The sequence below is a fragment of the Culicoides brevitarsis genome, chromosome 2 (genome assembly GCF_036172545.1).
Source record: "Culicoides brevitarsis isolate CSIRO-B50_1 chromosome 2, AGI_CSIRO_Cbre_v1, whole genome shotgun sequence".
Lineage (NCBI taxonomy): Eukaryota > Metazoa > Arthropoda > Insecta > Diptera > Ceratopogonidae > Culicoides > Culicoides brevitarsis.
Genome location: NC_087086.1, coordinates 7,910,141 through 7,931,380, shown reverse-complemented (window position 1 = coordinate 7,931,380; position 21,240 = coordinate 7,910,141). Strand labels below are relative to the sequence as shown.

Here is a 21,240-nt window from a genome sequence, read left to right as displayed (position 1 = left end):
AAATTATTCATCTCAAAATTATTGATTAGCTTTTTTTTTCTCATATTTGTCAAGTACGACCAAACGCGTGATTAGTCCGTGACGCGCCATTTATCGTAAATATATGTAAAAAGGGTCCATTTAAAGAGAAATATTTTGAAAGAGACGCATTGATTGCATTATTAGCATGTTGTATTTAAATATAAATAAATATCGAAGGGAGAAACAACTTCGAGGGTCGTAAATTTAAATATATAAAGAGAAAAATGCATTCAATCGATAAATTATGTGGATTTTTAAAAATGTACTCTAATATCAAGTGCGTTCCATTTAAATTTTATTTTTTTTTTGTCAAGTGATTTTTTTTTAATTTTTATTTTCAACTATTAATTTAATTTTTTTTTTATTAATTTTTGAATAGTTTTATTTTAAAAATGTTTAAAATATTAAAATATTAAATTTATTTAATATTTTAATTAAATATTTATTTAAAAAATTATTTTAAAAAAATTTAAATTATTAAAAATTTATTATTAAAATATTTAAATTATTTAAATATTAATATTTATTAAATTATTTATTTATTTAATTTAATTTAAAATTTTAATTTATTTTTTTTTTTAAATTTAAATATTTTAATTTTTTTTTTAATATAAATATTTATTTATTTTAAATATTTTTTAAATTTTTAAATATTATTTTTTTTAAATATTTTTTAAATTATTTTTAATATTATTTTAATATTTAAATGAAAATTTTTCTTACATTTACTAATTTTATCGGGTGAGGCGCGAATTAATTCCCGCTTAACTCCATTATTAATATTGTTATTATCTTCGCGTTTGCCGCTCCATGATCGCACTTTGGATAGAACCATATTTGTTGGCTCGTTGGCTGATAATAAATTTGCTGGTACTAAAAGCATCACATCAACACTTTATTTTATTTTTTTGTTTATTTTGTTGTTTTTTGTAAATTGTATTTTTTTAATATTATTTTTAATATTTTTTTATAAAATCAGGTCATTTTTTAAATTATTTTATTTTTTTAAATATTATTTGTACTTTTAAATATATATTTTATTTGGTTTAATTTTAATCACTTTTAAATATTTAAATTTTTTAAAAATATATATTTTTAAAAAAATTTCTTGATTGATGCGTATTATTTGGTTGGCGGTTGTCGTTGGAATGAATATTCAAATTGTTGAGTATTTTGCAACAACTATTGAAATGTAGCAAAATTTACATGACACATTTGCCACACACACGTCTAACTATTCAAAGCAGCTTTTTCAAACTGATTTTATTTTATTTTGTTCAAGGCGAATAACTCAAAAATAAATAAAAAACCAAACGACGTGTACGGAATGGACATTATGTATGGACGCCCCATATTGCATATATGATACATACCGTACACGTGTACCGTATACCGTATATACGTGTGTACCGTATGTTTGTGTGAGTGTGTTTCTTTTAGTTTTTCATCCCTATTTTTATTTTTCATACATGTACAACATATATACAAACATATATGAAAAGATGTAAAGTTATGTTGAAATAAAGCGTCGCCTTATTTAATTCGTTTTTTAGGTTTTCAGCATGTACGGTACGTAGATAGGGGGGCACTTTTATTAAATTTGTGTGTGTTGGTGCGTTATATGTAAAAAATGGGCGGTGCATAATTTTTAAATTTTTACTCGTATCGCATGGATTGGAAGATGATGCGATGATGATGATGAAGGTAATGTAAATGTTAATAATAATAATATAAAATATACTTTATTCAAAAATATACAGCAATTTCCCCTCTTTTCTCGAGGCTCGCTATTATTTGATTTTCAAATGTTTTACCATACACGCCGTATGTCTGTAGCGTACGTGTATAACTTGCTTATAAAATAGCAAGAGGTTTATGGTTCGTTTTTTAGTATTATTATTATTATAACGTTATATACTTTAGTTGGAGCTGTATGAATGTCTTTGACTTTGTTTAATATATTCCTTCATCTTCGTCTCTTTTTATGTGTGTACCTAAACTAAACTATAATGTAACGACGACGATTATTTTGATGATGAATACAATTTTCTTATCTGCATCTTCATTCTCTACGCTTTTTATTTTACATTTAATTTTTATAATGCTCGTATCGTATTTTATACTTTTTTCTTCTTACTGAAGAAGCACTCTTCGTTCGCTTTTTTATCATCTGCGATACGTTATTGTACGATATCGAACGAATAAGAATAAAATACACGCATTGTGAGGAACATATAGATTTACGTTAACAGTTACAGTAATGTTTAAATCGATTTTAATTCCATTAAATGTTAAAATGTTTGCGTATGGACGATGAAATGGAAAAGAAAAAAGTTCAATTATATTATTTTTTTTATCTTGAATGATAGAAGTTTTTGTGTAGATTTTATAGAAAATTTATATGACAGTTCATAAAATATATAATAAAATTATATTTTTAATTAAAATACTTATTTATGTAATTTAATGTTTTATTTGTTAATATTATTTAATATAAAATTTATATTTTTATTATAAAAAAAAAATTATTTTTAATTTTTCAACATTATTTATTTTTTCAATTTAATTATATTATTAAGAAATTATTTTATTAAAATATATTTTTAATACGTGAAAAAAATATTAATAAAAATTTAAATGTTTAATTAATTTTTTTTGTTAAAAAATAAATATTTATTTAAAAAAATAAAATAATTTAAAAAAATAATTTTTAAAAATTTTGTGCAATTAAAATTTTTTAAAAAAACCCCTTAGTATTTTTGTTAAATTAATTCTTATTGTTTTTTTTAAAAATTAATTTATTATTTTTAATTAAAAAATTTAAATCGAATTTTATTTTTATTTATTTATTTTCGTTTTAATTTTTAAGTTTTTTAAAAAAATTTTTAAATTATAATCAAAAAATTTAATTTAAAAAAAAAATTAAATAAATAAAAATAAAATAATTTATATAAAATTAATAAAAAATAAAAAAAAAATTCTTATAAAAAATATTTTAAATAATTAAAATAATTTTTTTTTTTAATTTTTTTAATTATTAAATAAATTAAAATAATTTTTTTTTTTAATTTTTAATAATAAATATTTAATAGAAATAATATTTTAATAAAAAAAAAATTAAAATTATAATTAAAATAATTTTTTTTATGTTTTTAATTAATAAATATTTAATAATTAATTTTAAAAAATATAAAAAAAAAATTAAATAATTAAATTCTTATATAAAATTAATTTATAAAATTATATAAAAAAAAAATATTCTCGAAAAGAAATTAAAATTTTTAACGTACTTTTATAAAATTTATAAAAATATTCTAGAAATTCAACGTTTTTTTTTATTCAACAAAATTTCTTCCATTTTAAACCATTTTTATTATAAATTCAACCCTATTTCATTCACAATAAATAATAATCGATCTCGTTACAATTTACCCGTTTTTTTTAACATAAAAATTAAACTTTAATCCACATAAAAAATTTTACATCAGAATAATTTTTTTTTCTAACCAAATTCGTAAAAAAAATATAAAATTAGGGTAAGAAGGTAAAAAAATGCATCAACATTACACTGAATTGCACAACTTGAATGCATCTGTTCATTATTTTGAATTTTTTCTCGTAAAAACGAATAAAAATGGTTAAAAATAAATAATCAGTTTGAAATTTAATGCAAAAAAAAAATCTGTCAAATATCCCTTTCTTCTTGTCTTTTCTATGAAATTTTTTCAAGGTACCTGTACTACTTGAGTTATTTGTTGTACGATTAAATTTAATCGCAACATATGTGAATCAAGCAAAAAAATGGATTAAAATGTGAATTTTTATACCTAAAATAAAATTTACCCAAATTTATTGCAATTCATGTAAAATATAAAAATTTTCTCATGCTCTAATTTTTGTGTGTAAATTGCGTAAAAATGCATCGTAATTTGATGTTTTTTGACAGTCATGCCCGAATTAAAGGGACAAAATTGCACAGGTAAGGATCGTCGATGAAAATCGATTTTCGCGCGGCAAAACATCTCAAAGCTGTGCAAAAAGCAATAATAACCGTCTGTAGGTCAAATCAACACACACACACACACGAAATAAATAAACAATTTCATGATATCATTCCACTATCTTGGGCTTTTGTTCCGTATAGTCCGTTTATTGCTTTAGTTAACACCATACATGACTCTCGTCGTCGTTCGCTAATAAAGTGTAGTCAGTACCGCAAAAAATACACACGAAAAAAGTAGGAAATGATTTTCATGCTAAAAATAGTTAAGATACAGTTTTGTTTTGTCTGATCCTTAGACATGAGCGCGCGTCGTGTGTGTGTGTGCGAATGTGAGGAGGATGGAGATTAATAAACACCAAAAGTACTGTCTGGCTAAGTATTTATTCGACTGATTTTTTTTTGTGGGCGAATGTGCGTGTTTTTGTTTTTGTTTTGCTGCCATTTTCGATGTTGGCAAGTGTTTTATCGATTTTCAGAACAAAATTTATTTTTTTCTTATTTTTGATTGATTCAGGGTTGCCAAAATTCGCATAATTTTGAGATTTCAAGCAATTTTTTAATATTATTTTTTTTATATTTTTTTAAATATTTTTTTTATATTTTTTTTAATTTTTTTTTAAATTTTTTTTATATTTTTTTATTATTTTTTTTTTATTAATACAGGGTTGCCAAATTTTGATTTTTTTTTATATTTTTATGAATTTTCAAGCAATTTTTTAATTATTTTTGATGCAAAATTAAATTTTTAGGAGTTATTCTCCTTAAATTTTAATTTTGCATCAAAAATTATAAAAAATTCTTTAAATTTATTTTTTTTTTTGAATTTGGCAACACTGTACAAACTTAAATCCAAATTTTCTCATCAAACAAAAAAAAACTTAAACGCATTGGCTGACCTTTCCTCTTATTTTTTCTCTTTCAGAATCATTTTCAATAGAAATAACAAGAATAGCGCTAATAAAAGTAACGGCACATTGAATGGTCGTCGTCGACTTCGTACAAAGATATTTATTGCTTAATCGATATTGTTACGTTATTACATACGATTCATTCATTCATCGATTTTCTGTCTAAGACATGAGAAATAAGACAATGCCCTCACGAGATACGTGTACTTACGGGAGGATGAATTCTGATTTAAGTCGATTTTGATTAATATTTTTCTAATGAGTAAAAATATTTATAGAATTTGTTCAAAGGTTATAAAAATTTTGTTGACAATAATTTTTAAAAAATAATTAAAGAAATAATAATAAAAAAAAAAAATTATAAATATATAAAAAATACAAAAATATATATTTAATATTTTTATAATTTTTAAAATTTAAAAAAAAATATATTTAATATCAATTTAATTAAATTTAACTTAATTAAAATTATTAAAATAAATATTAATAAAAAAATATTTAAATTAAATTAAATATAATTATTTAAAATTACAAAAATTATTTTTTTAAAATATTTTAATATTTATTTATTTAAATATTGTATAATTTTATTTTATTTTAAAAAAATATTTTTTTTATAAATTTATTACTTTGCCTAAATGTGAATAAATTTATTAATATTTTTAATACTTTAATTTTACTTTGCTTTCAATTATTTAATAAATTTTAAATTATTTTTAATGTTTCAAATTATATTAAAATAAAAATTTAAAATATTTTCGTTAAAAAAAAATTAGTGAAATATTATTAAAAATTCAAGCAAAATATATTTTTTGTTTTTTAAGTGAGCAAAAATATATTTTTTAAATTTTTTTTTCTACAAAAATTTTTTTAATTGATTTTCTGATAATTTTTATTTGAATATTTCAATTAAAAAAATATTTTTTTTATTTTTTTTTTAAATATTTTCTTATCAAAAAATTTAAATATTTTAATTTTTTAAAAAGAAATATTAATTTAAAAAAATATTTTGATTTTATTTATTTAATTATAATTAATTTTGTCAAATTTTAAACATATTTTATTTCTCTAACCTACTCTAAAAATAGTTACAGGTCACACATTAAAAAATCTCATAATAATTAATTCACAGTCATGAACGAATTTTTCGAGTTCGAACATCTTTAATGGCACGTACCGAAATGAAAACACGACACACTCCATTTCAGTTGCTCTCTCGAGACAATACGAGATTATTTCTCGAATAAACAAACATTTGCCACGCGAACACCCTCTGCCGAAAAACAAGAAAAGAGGACATTATTTAATTGAGATCAAAGGTGTTTCTTTTTTTTTTGGCAAATTTCGCTCTAAAATTTTTCAAATAAATTTAATGACTTAATTTTAGAAAAAGAAATATGTAACACCTCAATTTTTGGTCCAGTTAAGAGAGAGGGGGAGATTTTTCTTTTGAAGATCTAATTTATATTATTTTTAATCAATGAGACTCTGTCCAAGTGTGGAAGAAATAAAAGGATGAATTTATTTAGTAACAATTATTGCTTTTTTTTCGTAAAAATGGACAAAAGCTGTGACCCCATTGAAGCGAAACATTTTTCAATTCAATCAATAATTTTAAACAAAACAAAGGAACAAAACACAAAAAAAAGAGATAAAACTGAAATTAAATAGATTTTAAGTTGAGGGTGTCGAAAAATGCATGAACTGGACAACTACAGATGTTTTTCTGATCCCTTTGACCAAAACGCAGCTTTTGTTTCTTTTTTCATCATATTATTGATTTTCTGTTCTAAATGATGTTTATACGGTGTCTTTCAACGAGAACGCTTGACCCTTGTCCCTCATTTTATTCAATTTTGAGTAATGAAACTCGACCTTTTGGTATTTATTGAAAAGATTTGAGCGCAAATTTGGTCTTTTTTAGAAAAATCGACAAAAATCCATAATAGAGCAATTTTCGTCAAAAAAAAAATTTTTTTTTCTAAACTACGGGTCAAACCGAAAACGGCACGAGTCTGACAAAATTGAAATACTGAAAAAAATCCTCAAAATTTGTAAAAGGTGTTAAAATTGGATTTTTTGTATTTATTGAAAATTTTTCATACAAAAGATCACGAAATCCTCCCTCGCATGAGATTTCCATAAAATATTTAGATTTATTAAAATAATAAAATGATGAATGTTTCGTAGCCAAGAACTCAGTAATAATAATAAAAATCGTGGAAAATAAAACATTTGTTCCGAGGGAGGAATTAATTAAATTTTTGGTTTCAAACAAATAAATATTCCTCTCATTTAAATAAGCCATTTATCTTCGGGCACCCCGAGGTATGTGCATTTCCATTGCGCTTTCAACAATTGCACTTTTTGTCCATGCCACACAACTTACAGCGAGCTAATTTGCTTGAATTAAGGTTGAACTCGAGAACGCCCTATTGTGACTTTGTTTTGCTGTTTTTTCGCTATCTCTCGACAAAGTCTTGAGACAGTCTTCTGTATTATTTTTATTTGCTCTGCGGCAGATTTCTGTTTGTTTCAAGCGATGACGGGTGGCGCCAATATCGATACACATTTATATTTATTAATGTTCGCATGTGCGAAAGATGTTTACTCAAAGGATGATTTTTTTCTTTTCTTCTTCTTGTGTCATTGCAGAAATGTAAATATTTTTCCGCAAAAAATGTCTGAAGCCAATTCGAGGGAGGACAACAACAATTGTTACACGCATAAATGCGCTAATGTGGGCCGTATGGAGGAGAAATGGCAGACAAGTGCTTTAAAATGGAAAATTTGTCGGGTAAATATTTTCTTTTGTTATACGTCTGTGCCTTTTGTTGTGAATTGTGATTCAATTACGGGATTATTATGTGCCGGGAAAATTTCATGGAGGGAGTTTTACTTTGCATAAAGATGTCTGTTTTCGCCATTGATTTAAATTTCCTCTCCTTTTGAACTTTGACAAATTGAAATCACTTAAAAATATTGGAAAGGACGATAAATTTGTTCAAAAAAAAAAAAAAGCAGGACAAGATCAAAGCGAATTACTGATTGATTTTTACGACCTTCCATTTTACACACAAAAAGTTAAAAAATAACATGAAATTGCACACATAGTACAATGAAAAGTTTTGGCGATTCTCATCCAGGTACATACGTGACGTGTACGGAGGAGGATAAGAGACGAGGATGAGATAAAAGACACATTTAAAGACATGTGTATCGATTTATTTTTTCTTATGTAATTACACGAAATAACAACAACGGCAAAAAAAACTACAAATATTTTCATACCTGACTTATTTTGGGAGATATTGAGAATTTTTGGTAATAATCGTTATATTAAATAAATAAATTGTGTCGGGCGATGATGACCTGTTTCAATTTTGTCTGTTTGATTTTTTTTTACAGAATTAAAAAAAAATGTGTTCGTTCGAGCAGATTGAGATGATTTTGGATTCAGTACAAAATTTAAAGGACTTTAGTGAAATTGGTAAGTTATAGTTTACTTAATTTTTTTTATATTAATTTTTCTTAATAAAAATGTATTTTTTTTTTTTGTTAAAAACTGGAATGAAATGAAACAACGAGGAGAAAATATTTTGAAGGACCAACGTTTTAAAAGGAAAAAATGCTAAGATGGCTCAAAGGTTTGAGAAGTTCATAAATATTTGGTTTTAAACAACTTCGACCAACAACATTTTTTTCTAAATTAAAAATGCAATTTAACAACGCTTAAAATTAGGACACTGGAGAACAAGACATAGAAATTGCCCAATCGAAAGTATACTAAACGACTACCTGAACCAAAAGTCACTCAGATATTCTTCGCTGTTAAAAAGTTATCAATATTATGGCTTTTAAAAGGAATCTTGATCTAAAAGTCAATATGGTTTGATAAAATATCTTAACAAGTATACCAAGAAAACATTTTGATGAAACAAAGCTGAAGCTTCTCTAACACTTTTCCTATCGGCTGTTATACCAACCAATTTCTTTTGAAAGACCTCGACTTCTGTGTATTGTTACTTCTGACATACCAAAGTATATCAATGAGAAGAATGGAAACCAAACTTAATTATTTTATAAAACTGATTTGAAATGCTTCAAAAATTATTCTAAAAACGAAAACTAAAGTCAATGGTATCAGAATTCAGTCTTTAACTACCCTTTAGTACATAAAAAATTACATTAAAAATTTTGCCAAAGCTAATTCATCCTCGACATCAAACGCTAATTCACTTTCTATCTCAAACTGTATGGATCCATTCCGACAAAAAAAAAGCAGGACAGGAAGGCAATTTGTATGAAGAAAAAACTATTTATTTGAATTTTGACTCAAACGCATTCAATAAAAATAATAATAATAATAATGCAACACAATAATGAATAAAACACCAAACAGACACAAAAAACGTATCATAAATTTCGGGATTATGATCATTAGACGCCTGAATGGCATGATATGTTTGTGCATCATCATAAAAGACATTTAGTGACTGATCTCCATTGTCACTGCGTCATTATAATCATGAAAGCAAAGCAAAAAAAAAATTGTCGCACACCTAAAAAAATATGAATATTGCGTAAAAAATCATAACAATAACTTTTACGAGAATGATGCGCAGAAAAAATCGTCCCTTGATTCATTTATTTTAATGTCCTGTCATCATCATAAACAAATATGAATATATAAAAACTGGACAGTAATATAATTTTTCGTTGTTGTGTAAATATTTTCACATATATTAAATTACACCCCTTACGAAATAAAATGAAAAAAGCTGGATATTCTGATTTAACGATAAAAGTAGGAGTTACTTAGCATATCTGCTCGAATTACCATATATTTGGATGTAAACTGTTCGGTCAGGTACGATGCAATTTTTTATCCGAACAAAATTTATGAGAACAATAAAAAATTTGTGCATCCTGCAACGAGCTTTGTCCAGAAAGACATACAATAAATCGTAATATGTGTACTTTTCTAATTCCAGGTAGCATTTTTGAATATTTTATGGTTTTTTTTTCGTACATGTAAAGTTACATAAAAATAGGACAAAGTTAAAAAGGTTTCACTTCGATTTCTATTGTACTGCTGGTTTTATTTGATGTCTTAGAATAGAAAAGAATGGCCCGTATGTCGAGATATAAGAGACAGAGACGGGATGCAAAATATAAATTTTATTTTAAAAAGTGCATTGTTGGATACTTTTTTTTTCTGTGGAATTAGAAGGCGAAGGTGATTTATTATCATGTGACTAATGATACAATTTTACGAGAATAAAAGTTCAAGTTGGTTTTGTCTTTTTCAAGAATGTGACAAAAATTTTTCTCAAAGAAGAAGCTTTAACGGAAAAAGTTAATAAAATCTGTATTTAAATCCTCTCGTAAAAATTGTCGCAAAACCCTAAATTGAATCAAAACAGATGTCATGTTATTTCTCAACCCTTATTTGACCATTTTTTGTTGCTTCCTACACAACTCAACATCTTGCTTTGACATTCAAAAAAATATTTATCATTTTTTAACATACTCGACCAACATTATTCATGGAATTGACCCCTTCCCCGTCTGTTTTTTATTTATTTTTTTCACACATCGTTACAACTTAACTCGTCATCTTTCCTCTATTATTGTCCAATGCCGAAGTCGAGGCGAAGGAAAAAAATCATGAACATGGAAAATGGGTGTAAAACATGACAATAATAAAATTTTTCACATGTTGTACTGTGATTAAGTGACTTAACAGGTGTTGAAATATTTCTTTTTTACCCCTTTTTTTGCTGTGATTTCTGTGAAAAATTACATGAAAATTATGGAAAAATATTCGGGTGATAAAATATGTCAGTTTAATTAACAATCAAGGCAGAAATTGAGACATTTTGCACCCTTCAATAAAAAATGAAAAATAACCAACAAAAATAGCTCGAGGGCAACCAGTCGATTTTTCAAGAGCAAATTTTTGCAAGTTGAATAAAAATTCATCCCCGACGTATTTATTTAAGGAAATTTTGTGCAAATATGTCCTTTATTCGGGCAAATAAAAATCTACATTTAAATTTAAAGAAAATACATTAAAAATTGGCCTCTATCGAGTTGCTCGTTTTCTTGCATCTTTTATGTACATATTTTCCTCATTTTTTATTCTTTTCTGTTTCTTTTATCAAAGAATAAACAAACAACAATTTTTACTGGAATTCATTTAATGGAATATGGTCAATGAACGCACGTGATCTATTATTGTTTATTTTTCTTTTCTTTTATGCGCAGCGGTTACTACTCTTACTTGTGTATGCATTAAAATTGAATGAAATATTCCATTTGACTGAATCTGCGTTTGTCGTTCACATGCTCCGTTCCCGCATTGGAGAACTAAAGATGACGAAAAATGTAATCAGGTTGAATGAAAAATTATACAAAAGAACCCACACAACGTAAATAAATTTTCTCTTATCTTTAGTTATGCAGAGAGGACACTCGACAGCGGGTTTGGTACGACCTTTTGCTCCTTTTCTTTTCGTTCGAAGAGGTAATTTTTCGTGTGTTTGGTTTTGCATAGACACAAGTAGCGGTAGGAAATAAACGGAAATTGAAAAAAAGCTTTTTCCATATCTTTATCTTTGCACTCCTTTTTTGGACTTATATGAGGTAAGTATGTATAAGAAGTAGGAAGAAATTTGGTTAAATCTATTTATTTTCCATTTTGCTGTTGAACGTTGTCCAAGGAGGAAAATGAATGAAAAATAATGTTCAAAGGGATGCATGTGAATAACATTAATAAAATGGATTATATTGTGGCAAATCTAACAAAAAAGGGCCTTTTGGAAATTGATTGTGTGATCAATGTGGATAAACACGGTTGGCGGGAACGAATTTCATACATTTAAGAGGTAAGTTTTGAAAAGATTAAATTGAAAAAGATCTCAGAAGAGATCTGTTGACAAATTATCTGTCAATAAGTTGAGATTCAGCTAAAAATACCGAAAACAGCCTTGAAATGACCTTCAAATGACCTTTCGAGAAATCTTCCATCACAAAGAAAATTTTTTACAGTTAAATCAATTAGGATCAATGGTTCTGTTTAGATTTGAAGATTTTTGATGATCAAAAGTCTTTAATGTTATTTTGAAAATTCTTGAAAGCCATTAGCCCTTCATGGTAAACCCTGATTCGTGAACGTTGAATCCTGTATAGTTTTCTCGTTTTGTATCCATTTGAAATATTTTAGCAAATCAAAATTCGTTCTTGATCTCAAATTGATATTCAGTAGATCCTTATAGAGAATCACTAATTCATGAGTTCAGATCAGAAGTTCAATCTTAACTACCAAAGAGCTTCAAACTTTCTTATCCATCTCAGAATATCAAACTCGTAACATTTTTCATTCACGAAGTTCAGTTACGAAGCTGATATTTTGAGATGGATCAGAATTAGATTGAAGCTCTTTAAAAATTTTGAATTTGAACCAACTTACCAAAAAAAAAATACTTTCCCTCCTACCGTGCCTTTCGTTTCCATGCCATGCCATAACAAGAAGGGGTTAAGATTTCGTCGCATACTTATCCACACATTTTTTTCTTCGTTCCTTTTCTCCCAACGAGGGGGAGTGATGCATGTAAAACTTATGCGGACAGGAAAATTATGTTGATTGTACATTTAAAGAGTTATTTCCGTTTAAATATACATGTTTTTCCTGTCGTTTTTTATTTCCATTATTTTATTTTTAAACAAAACATCAACAAAGGGGGAGTTTTCACAAAGTAAATTGTTTTCCTCTATACTTGACACGGCTACTTGAAAGGTGTTTAATGCACATTTTCACGCCATCAAAAAAGCCACCTTTCATACGGAAACTATTATTCAAATTTACTTGTTTGTTTTTCCTCATTTGAATTTTTCCCTTTTTATCTTTATTTTTTCTTCGTATTTTTTTATTTGAATTGAATTGATGGCATGCTTAAACAGAATATTGTCACAATTTATCTCAATTTTGTATTTTCTCGTACAAAATAAAAGGAAACGAAAACTTTATCCGCATCTGTTTTCCCATATGAGCTAAGAAGTTGGAAATTTATTCAAGTGCAAGAGAGAGAAAATAGACCCGAAAACTGTCAAACAAACATTTGTCTTTATAAATTAAGCAGAAAACATGTAAATTTGGGCACTTTACTTCTCAAATGGTTATCGAAAGAGGCTTTTATTGGAAAATAAATTTGTGTAAAGTGTCTTTAAAGAGTTTTTCTGTCATTTTTCATTATCTGCCTCGAATTAAAGGATGTAACGAACGGGATTTATTATCGCTCAATTAAACGCAAATTACATACGAAAGCCATGCAGGAACCCTTTGAAGATGCGAAATTGTCACAAAAAGCGATTAACCCCCTGCTGTAAAGTCCGTGCATGTGATCCAATCAAATTGCACAAATCCCTTGTAAAAAAAAAGTAATTCAATTCCATGAAAATCACTTGAAATGTTGTCTTTAAATATTTTACGAGGTGTTGAATTTTTTAAATTCTCTTCAGAGTCAAGTGTGGCTTTTTACAAGAATTTCAAGTAGTACAGTCCCAAAAGACTCGTTTGTGGCACAATTAAAGATGTCTTAATCGTAGCGTAAGTTTTTTTCATTAAAAATCGATAAACATGTGCTCGTGATGTTGTTGAGTAAAATACAACACGACCGAAAAAAAAAATCAAAGAAGAGGAAAAACAAAAGAAAATAAAAGAGCCGTATAACAATAATAACACGTCTTTATGTCCTTGTCTAATACTGTCTGGGCAGAAATCTTAATGAATGAATGAATGAAGATTTTCTTTCTCGACAACACATCCTTTCTTTCTCACTCCTCGCCATTTATTACATTAATTAAACGCACTTGGTCGTCGCACGAATTCAGATTTTGTGTGAGAAAATGAAAGTAAAGTACATACCTGATTTTAATCGATTATCGTCTCGTCGTCGATTTCGACCATCATTACTTTCGTGCCTTTGTTGTTGTTGTTGTTGCTGTTGCTGCTGCTGTAGTTGTTTTTGTCTCATAATTTTGTCACGAACTGTCTCATGACAGCCACCGCTAGTCAAGTCACTGCGATATTTGTCTCGATGTTTTCCGTAGCTGCCAACGACTGAGGGAACTCCGACACTTGAACGTGTTATTGCCGATGGAGATGATTGTTGTTGTCGATTACTCGACGTCGACGACGACGAGGATGACATGACGTTTGCCAACAGTGCAGCTACCGTATTGGAGGAGGGAGGGACACCACTAACAGCTGACGACGCAGATGATGTAATTGTCGCTGGTAAGTTAGGTACTACAAGATTATTTTGATTTGGTTGCTGTTGTTGTTGATGCTGCTGCAACATCATCTCTCGCAATGTCATTAAACTGGTAGCATTAATTAATGGAGACGATGTGATGGGTGATGTACTGCTAATTGTCGATGATGTTACAGGTATTTGGTGATGCCATGGCATCTTGTTCTCGCTTAACCATAATGGTTTGCTGTGTTTCTTGTTGTGCGAGTCTGGAAGGAAAAAAGATAGATGGAAATAAGTAAAACGGGAAATCAAGTTTTTTACATTGTAAATGAGTATTGTGAAAAATTAAGTTATCGCAGAAGTCAAAGATGGATCTAAAGTTCATGTAAGTATCTCTAAACTTTTTTTCAAGTTGAATCTGAACAAATTTCTAACACTTAATATTTTTTTTTTATAATTTTTTAAACGAAGCCAAAACTTCAGGAAGTTCATCAAAGGTAAGTTTTCTAATTTTTTTTTATGAAACTAAAATTTCAGGAACTTCAAAGGTAAGTTTTTAACTGAAAAGCAAAGATCCTAACTTAAAATTTAGAAGAAGCCTGAAATCATCATCCTCATTGCTTGTTCAACAATCGAACGAATAACACATAAAATCCAGTCAAAAGAAAATTTAAACATAAAAATTAATTAGAGGTAATCCAACTGAACTTTCTGTCAAACTTGGAGCTCATCTTTAACAAATTCTGTCATCATGAAAGGTACTATTGGTTAACAAGGTCAAAACTGAATTTCTATAAGATAAAAGGAAAAAAGACGTTGTTTAAAATTATTCGCTATTTCAAATTATGGAAAGCAATTAACAAAAAACGTTCCGGGGTTCGATTTAGACAGAAAAACATGGACACAATTAAACCGAATAAGAACCAATCAAGGTAAATGTAATTACTGTCTCTTTAAATGGAACATAATATCTAACCCTCAATGCGATTGTGGAGCAACTGAACAAACCATCGCACATATTATTATGTTTTGCCCAAAAAGATTCTTTGAAGGAAGTTATGAAGAATTACATAATTTATCAAATCGAGCAAAGCAATATCTGAACCAACTTGACATCAAACTTTGAAAAATTTTAATATTAAAAAAAAGAAAATACTTCATACGAAATATATATAACATGGAACGATATTTGATAAGTTTCTGGTTCAATGAAACTCGCAGAAATATTTCGCAAGAGAAATTTGATTTGTTACAACTCAGATAATCTAACACCAAGTGTTACAAATAAATAATTAACTTGTTATACGAAAAGTAACACAGAACAAAAAAACATCGAGCAACGGCGAGACAGAAGTTTTTTTTTTATCTCACACAAGTAGAACAAATATGACGTCATTTTTTGATCATTTTCAATGGAAAAACCAGCAAAAAAAATCCCGCATTCCATTACCATCAACATAACTGCGTATAAAACACTCCTACGACCCTTATAAATAAGGCAAAAAAAAAGAGTATATGCAAACTACTATATTTGCATCAAAGCATTTTCGTAAAAATGTACATAGAAGTAGCAACAGCAGCAGCCAGTAAGACACACACAAACACATATTATTATTATTATAATACAAACTGGGACATTTTTCTCTCCTATATTTGGTCATGCGCATTTTTACACGATCGATAAAAATATGTTTGTATAATGAAGATGAAGATATGTGAATAAAGTAGCTGCTGCTGCTGCTGCTTCACATGATGCTCGTTGTACATAAACTGAACATATATCATCATAATATAGCTTGCCTTGCATATATTTATTTATTATTATTATAATTTTTATTATGGAGATTGGATTGTACTTGAAGAGTTGATTCAACTTCGTAAACAAGCAAGAAATGCTTTTGAAAAAGGGAATATCGAGATTTATATCGGCGACTAAAATATTTACATAAATTTATAAGAGAGGAGAAAAATGAATGTAGATGAAGCTAATTAATCAATTGAAACAATCAGTTTGTTTATTTTGCAAATACAAATCGATCGATCTTTCTCTGGTTACCTTTTAAAGAGACAAAAACCGTTTCTATGCAAAATGAGAGTGACAAGAAATCGATTAGATCAGTTTACAATTTCTTGTTTTAGAAGTTGTCAATAGTTTCAAGTAGTTCAGAATCTCTTTCTGAAATGAGTTCAAAACTCGAGAAAGGAAAGAAAAATGAATTCATCCATGTCATCACCGCCATTTGTGTCATTTCCCAGGACTCGAGATCCTTTTTTATATACTTTTTATCGTCGTACACAAAAAGCATCTCAACGTATCAGATTCCATTTTATATTATTACTTTATATAAAAATTCCGACATACTCGAATGTTTATACGCTCGTATTATAATAATAATAATAGAAAAGGGGTTGAAATTGAATTGATTTACATAATCGTTATGTAAATCGGATAGCACCTTTTTCCTACCCTTTTCGTATTTTTTTTTATCGTAACATATACAATGTCGGAGTGTTGAATGGAGAACATTTTTATAGATAGACGACCGATTATGCGCCTGTTTTATATTTAAATGCGCCTCCTCCATGCATATTGTATGAGATTTTATAGGCCGCTTTTTTGTGTCGATGGAATATTTTATATTTTTATCAGAAGGGGTAATGTTCGCTCTTCGTGTACGAGCCTGACATTTTTTATTCAAATAATTTTTTATGTGTTTAAAGTGTTGTTGTGCGGCAATCTGTGCGCATACGATTATTTTTTATCGTATAATAAAATTCTTTTGGATTGGTGAAAATTTTCAATCCAATCACGAGTTGGGTTGAGAAGGAAGTGATGAGAGGGAAATTTTTTTAAGAAAATTCTTTAAGAATGGTTTCAATGGTAAGTTGAATATTAATTTTATAGAACTTTTTAATCTGCTTTAAATTTTTTCAGGTCTTTGAAGAACTTAAGATTGAAAAAAAAATTAAGCCTAAAACTGAAGTTCAACTTTCAAAATGTACAAAATTTAAATTCAAATCAAAGGAAAATTTTAAAAATTCATCAAACTTCGTTCAAGTACAAATCTGGAGGAAAAATTACTCAAGCTCAACAAAGATGATATAAAATAATAAAAATTTCCAAACCAAGCAAAAATTTAATACAACTTTAAGAAATGCAGCAACGCAAAATTCGCTAATTTACAAAGGGGCATTGCTCTTCAATCAAATGGCAAAAAAAGTAAAAATTGATACTGAAATTAGTGAATTTAAAAAAGAGCTTGAAAAATATATAAAAAGTGAAATCGATGCATGAAAAACAAAAGAAAAAAGTGAGAAAGTGACTAAGCTAGAAAATTATCAATTGACTCAAATCATCGCAAGATGGAAACCAGCACAACAACAACTTAAATTCAGAACTTTTTTAGAATTTAGAGAGGTTTCAATCCATGAAAAATTTAACTTTTTAACTTGTCAAGAAATTTTTTCGACAAGTTAAGTCATAATATTGTCCCTTCCCCAATATTTCTCGAATCTTTTAACTTTAATATCTTTTTAATTGTTCCCAAAACAACACCTTCCCTCTTCATAACTCTCTTCTTTCTCAAAAAATCCTTTTGAGGACTTGCCTCATTTTTGGCGCGTGCTAAAATCTTGTCTCGTGCGCGCCAAAAAGAAGCTGTCCAGCAACCCACAAAACAAAAAGGGTGCAAATCTCTCTCTCCCCTGCCTAAAACGTTTCACCTCACGTCCAACACTTTTTCTTTTGTATCACTCATACCATCTGTCTCTGCGATGATGATGTGCTGGCATGTTGCCAAAAAAAAAAAAAAAAGATTCACGTTGTAAATTAACCCCTCGATTACTTGTCTTCAACACACATTTCAGGATATAAATTTTTAAATACAAAATTGTCTTTCGGTTTGAATTTTTCAATTACTTCGAGCATGAATGATGCAATCTGGTGCCAACTCAAATAATCGTATTAAAACGAAATTCGTCGATGAAACCAATCATCGCGCTGCATAAATGCTGTGTCATGAAATCGGAAAATTTATGTACCTGAATTTAAAATCGAAAGGTGTGCTCAAAAACGTCATTTTTTATCCTTTTACATAAGATCGCGCTGAACGTATGCCTCGGGACGATGTTTGAACTTCCGTTTTAAATAAAAAAAATAAAAATTGATTATCTATTCCGGTTAAATATTGACGATGAAAAAAAATCGAGATCAATGGAGGAAAGAGAACGCGACAAAAAGTGTAAACAAAAAATAAATAAAAAAAGTAAGCGAGCGACAAGCAGCTGGTTATTAAAGGGATGTTACCGTTTTTTTAAGGGTTACTTTCGATTTTTTATGGACTTTGATTTTTTTTTCAATTCCGATTTTTTATTATGTTTGTTTGTGCGTGTCGTAGAACAATCAGGACTCATCAATAATGTCAATCGGTGTCTCTCTCAATCATTTACAGTTAGTTTGTCGATCTTTTTAAATGTTCCGTAAAGTGGTTTGATGTTCGATGACGCGTGCCTTTGTGTCATTTTTCTCCGTTGTGTCGGAAGAAATTCCTCAACGCATCAAAAAGACGTCAAAAAAGGACATTTGCCACACCTTGTAAAATATGCGCGATAAGAAAAAATTAATTGCTGTTTTTTTTATAAGAGATAAAAAAATATAACAACAAAAAATTATGACGCAAACTTAATTAGTATGCAAACAAACAGCAACTTGACAAGTAAAACCTTAAAAATTTTTTTTTTTTTAAATCGTCATGACTCGTTGCATATGTATGATTTCAGTTGCGTGTGCAGGTTTAAGCAAATTTTTTATTTTTTTTTTCTTTAAAAACTCGCACATAACATAATAACAATAAAAAAATGTGTATGTAAAGGGAAACATATATGATAATAATTTATCAACAAAAATCATCTTTTTTTACATACAGCGTCGTGCAAGAAAGCGCACTCTTGAACCTGTTGCTTTTAGACATGATTTGGGTAAACAAATGTCAAAAAATTATTCACAAGTACAGAAAAAAATTATAATGACTTAACTTATGAATATTTAGGTCGATTGATGACAAGAGTATAACAAACAATGTGTCATGGTACCGTGAAACTATTTTTATTTTTTTTTTTTCATTTTTCGGGAAACACGCAAAGTCTTCATAAAAAAATGAGATGTAAGATGATAATTAATTGCCTTGTCGGAATATGCGGAGTAAAAATTAGACAATTATAAAAAAATAATAAAATTTATTCAAATAAATATTTTTACTCGCAATCAGAACTCATTACCTGAATTTACATTTAAAAAAAAAAGCGATTTTATCACAGACGTTTTCATTCTGTCAGCGTATGACTTTGAGACCTTGACTATTTAGCTGACTTACGTTAAAAGTGAAGTTGCCGAATGTAATTTAGAGTAGCTTTTAATTTGAATGAATAATTTTTATAATAATAATTTTTACTTTTTTGCCTAATTAATCATAAGAGCTTACAAAATTTGAATATAAATATCATTGTTTTAGGTTTTTTTCAGAGGGATTTAAAGTGAATTGAATAAGGGCACTTTTTGATGTTTTTTTAAAGAAATAATTTTATAATTAATAAATAATTTATTTTATTAAATTTTTTTAACAAATTTTGAGGAATTTTATTAAAATCTATGAAAAATAATTAAATTATAAAAATTAAAAAAATAAATAAAATTAAAAAAAAATAATTAAAAATATTATAATTAAAAATAATAATTAATTATAATAATTTTAATTATTAATTTATTATTTTTTTATAATTTAATTATTTTTCTAATTTTTTTTTTTCATAATTAAATTATTAATATTACTTTAATAAATAAAATATTAATTATTATTTATAATATTTTATATTTTCTTTTTAAGTTATCAATTTAATTTTTTTTTGATTATTTTTTTGATAAAAAATATTAAAATTAATTAAATTGTATTTTAAACAAATAATTAAATACATACAAAAATTAAAATACATACAAAAATTACTTTTATTATTTTTTTAAATAAAATTAAATATTTATTTAATTAAATGTTTAATTAAAATTTAAAATAAAAAATTAAATAAATTAAATATTAATTTTAAATTAAATTATATAATTATAAAATAAAAATTATTTAATTTAATTATATTGCTAAATTTTTAAATATTAAAATTTATTTATTTATTTAATTTATTAAAAAAATAAAAAAAAATAATAAAAAAATTAAAAATAAAATAAAAAATTTATTAAATTATAAATTAACTTTTAAAATTTTTAAAAATAATTATATTTAAATATTATGATAAAATTTTTATAATATTTATTAATTTAAAAACATTCATTTTTTATTAAAAAATTTTTTAAAATAAAATTTTAATATTTAACAATTTTTTTTCTCATTCAAAAAGTACCCACAAAAACTTGTTTACTCGAAAAACGAAAAAATCTCAAAAACTTGACCCACACAATGACATGACACAGCTCGACATTACAATAGTAAAAAAAAAATATTCTAATTCCACACTAAAAAAAATATCATTTTAATATCATGACACAAGAAACGAAGTTAATCATAATATTTGTATGCTCACCTTTCATGCCTTCTTAAGCAAATTCATTTCCTCTCGCATATCATATAAATTAAATTATTACAATTTATATTCAAATGAGCTAGTTAGTTCTCATCTAATTTAAATATTTGTGCTAATTACGCTTTTACGTTATTTTTCTTTTAAAAAATTTTAAATAAAAAAAAAAATAATTTATTACTTTTCTGCCTTTTTGACTGACTTTTGGAGCGCTTTTTATTACTTATCCACACGGATTTGCATATTATTACTGAATATTTGAGTGATTTTTATTATGATTGTATGACGATGATTTACATCAAAATAAAGCATTTTTTGATGAATATTCTCCGCCTTGTTTAACACCTTTTTAAAACAGAGACGCAAAGAAACAAAAAATCATAAAGATTAAAAACATTTTTGTTAACGATGTGAAACAAATAGCACACCAACGCACAAAAGTTACGCTCCGAAGGGTTTTATTTGT

General features: G+C 26.8%; 1 protein-coding gene across 1 annotated transcript in view; it reads right to left on the bottom strand.

Annotated features, from left to right (window-relative positions):
* LOC134831249 (protein nubbin-like) overlaps nucleotides 1–21,240 on the bottom strand; it is a 73,408-nt gene that overhangs the window by 14,182 nt on the left and 37,986 nt on the right. Inside the window, exon 3 of the mRNA XM_063844929.1 lies at nucleotides 13,862–14,458. Within this exon, the coding sequence (XP_063700999.1) occupies nucleotides 13,862–14,458 (597 nt within the window). The remainder of the gene's footprint in view (nucleotides 1–13,861; nucleotides 14,459–21,240) is intronic.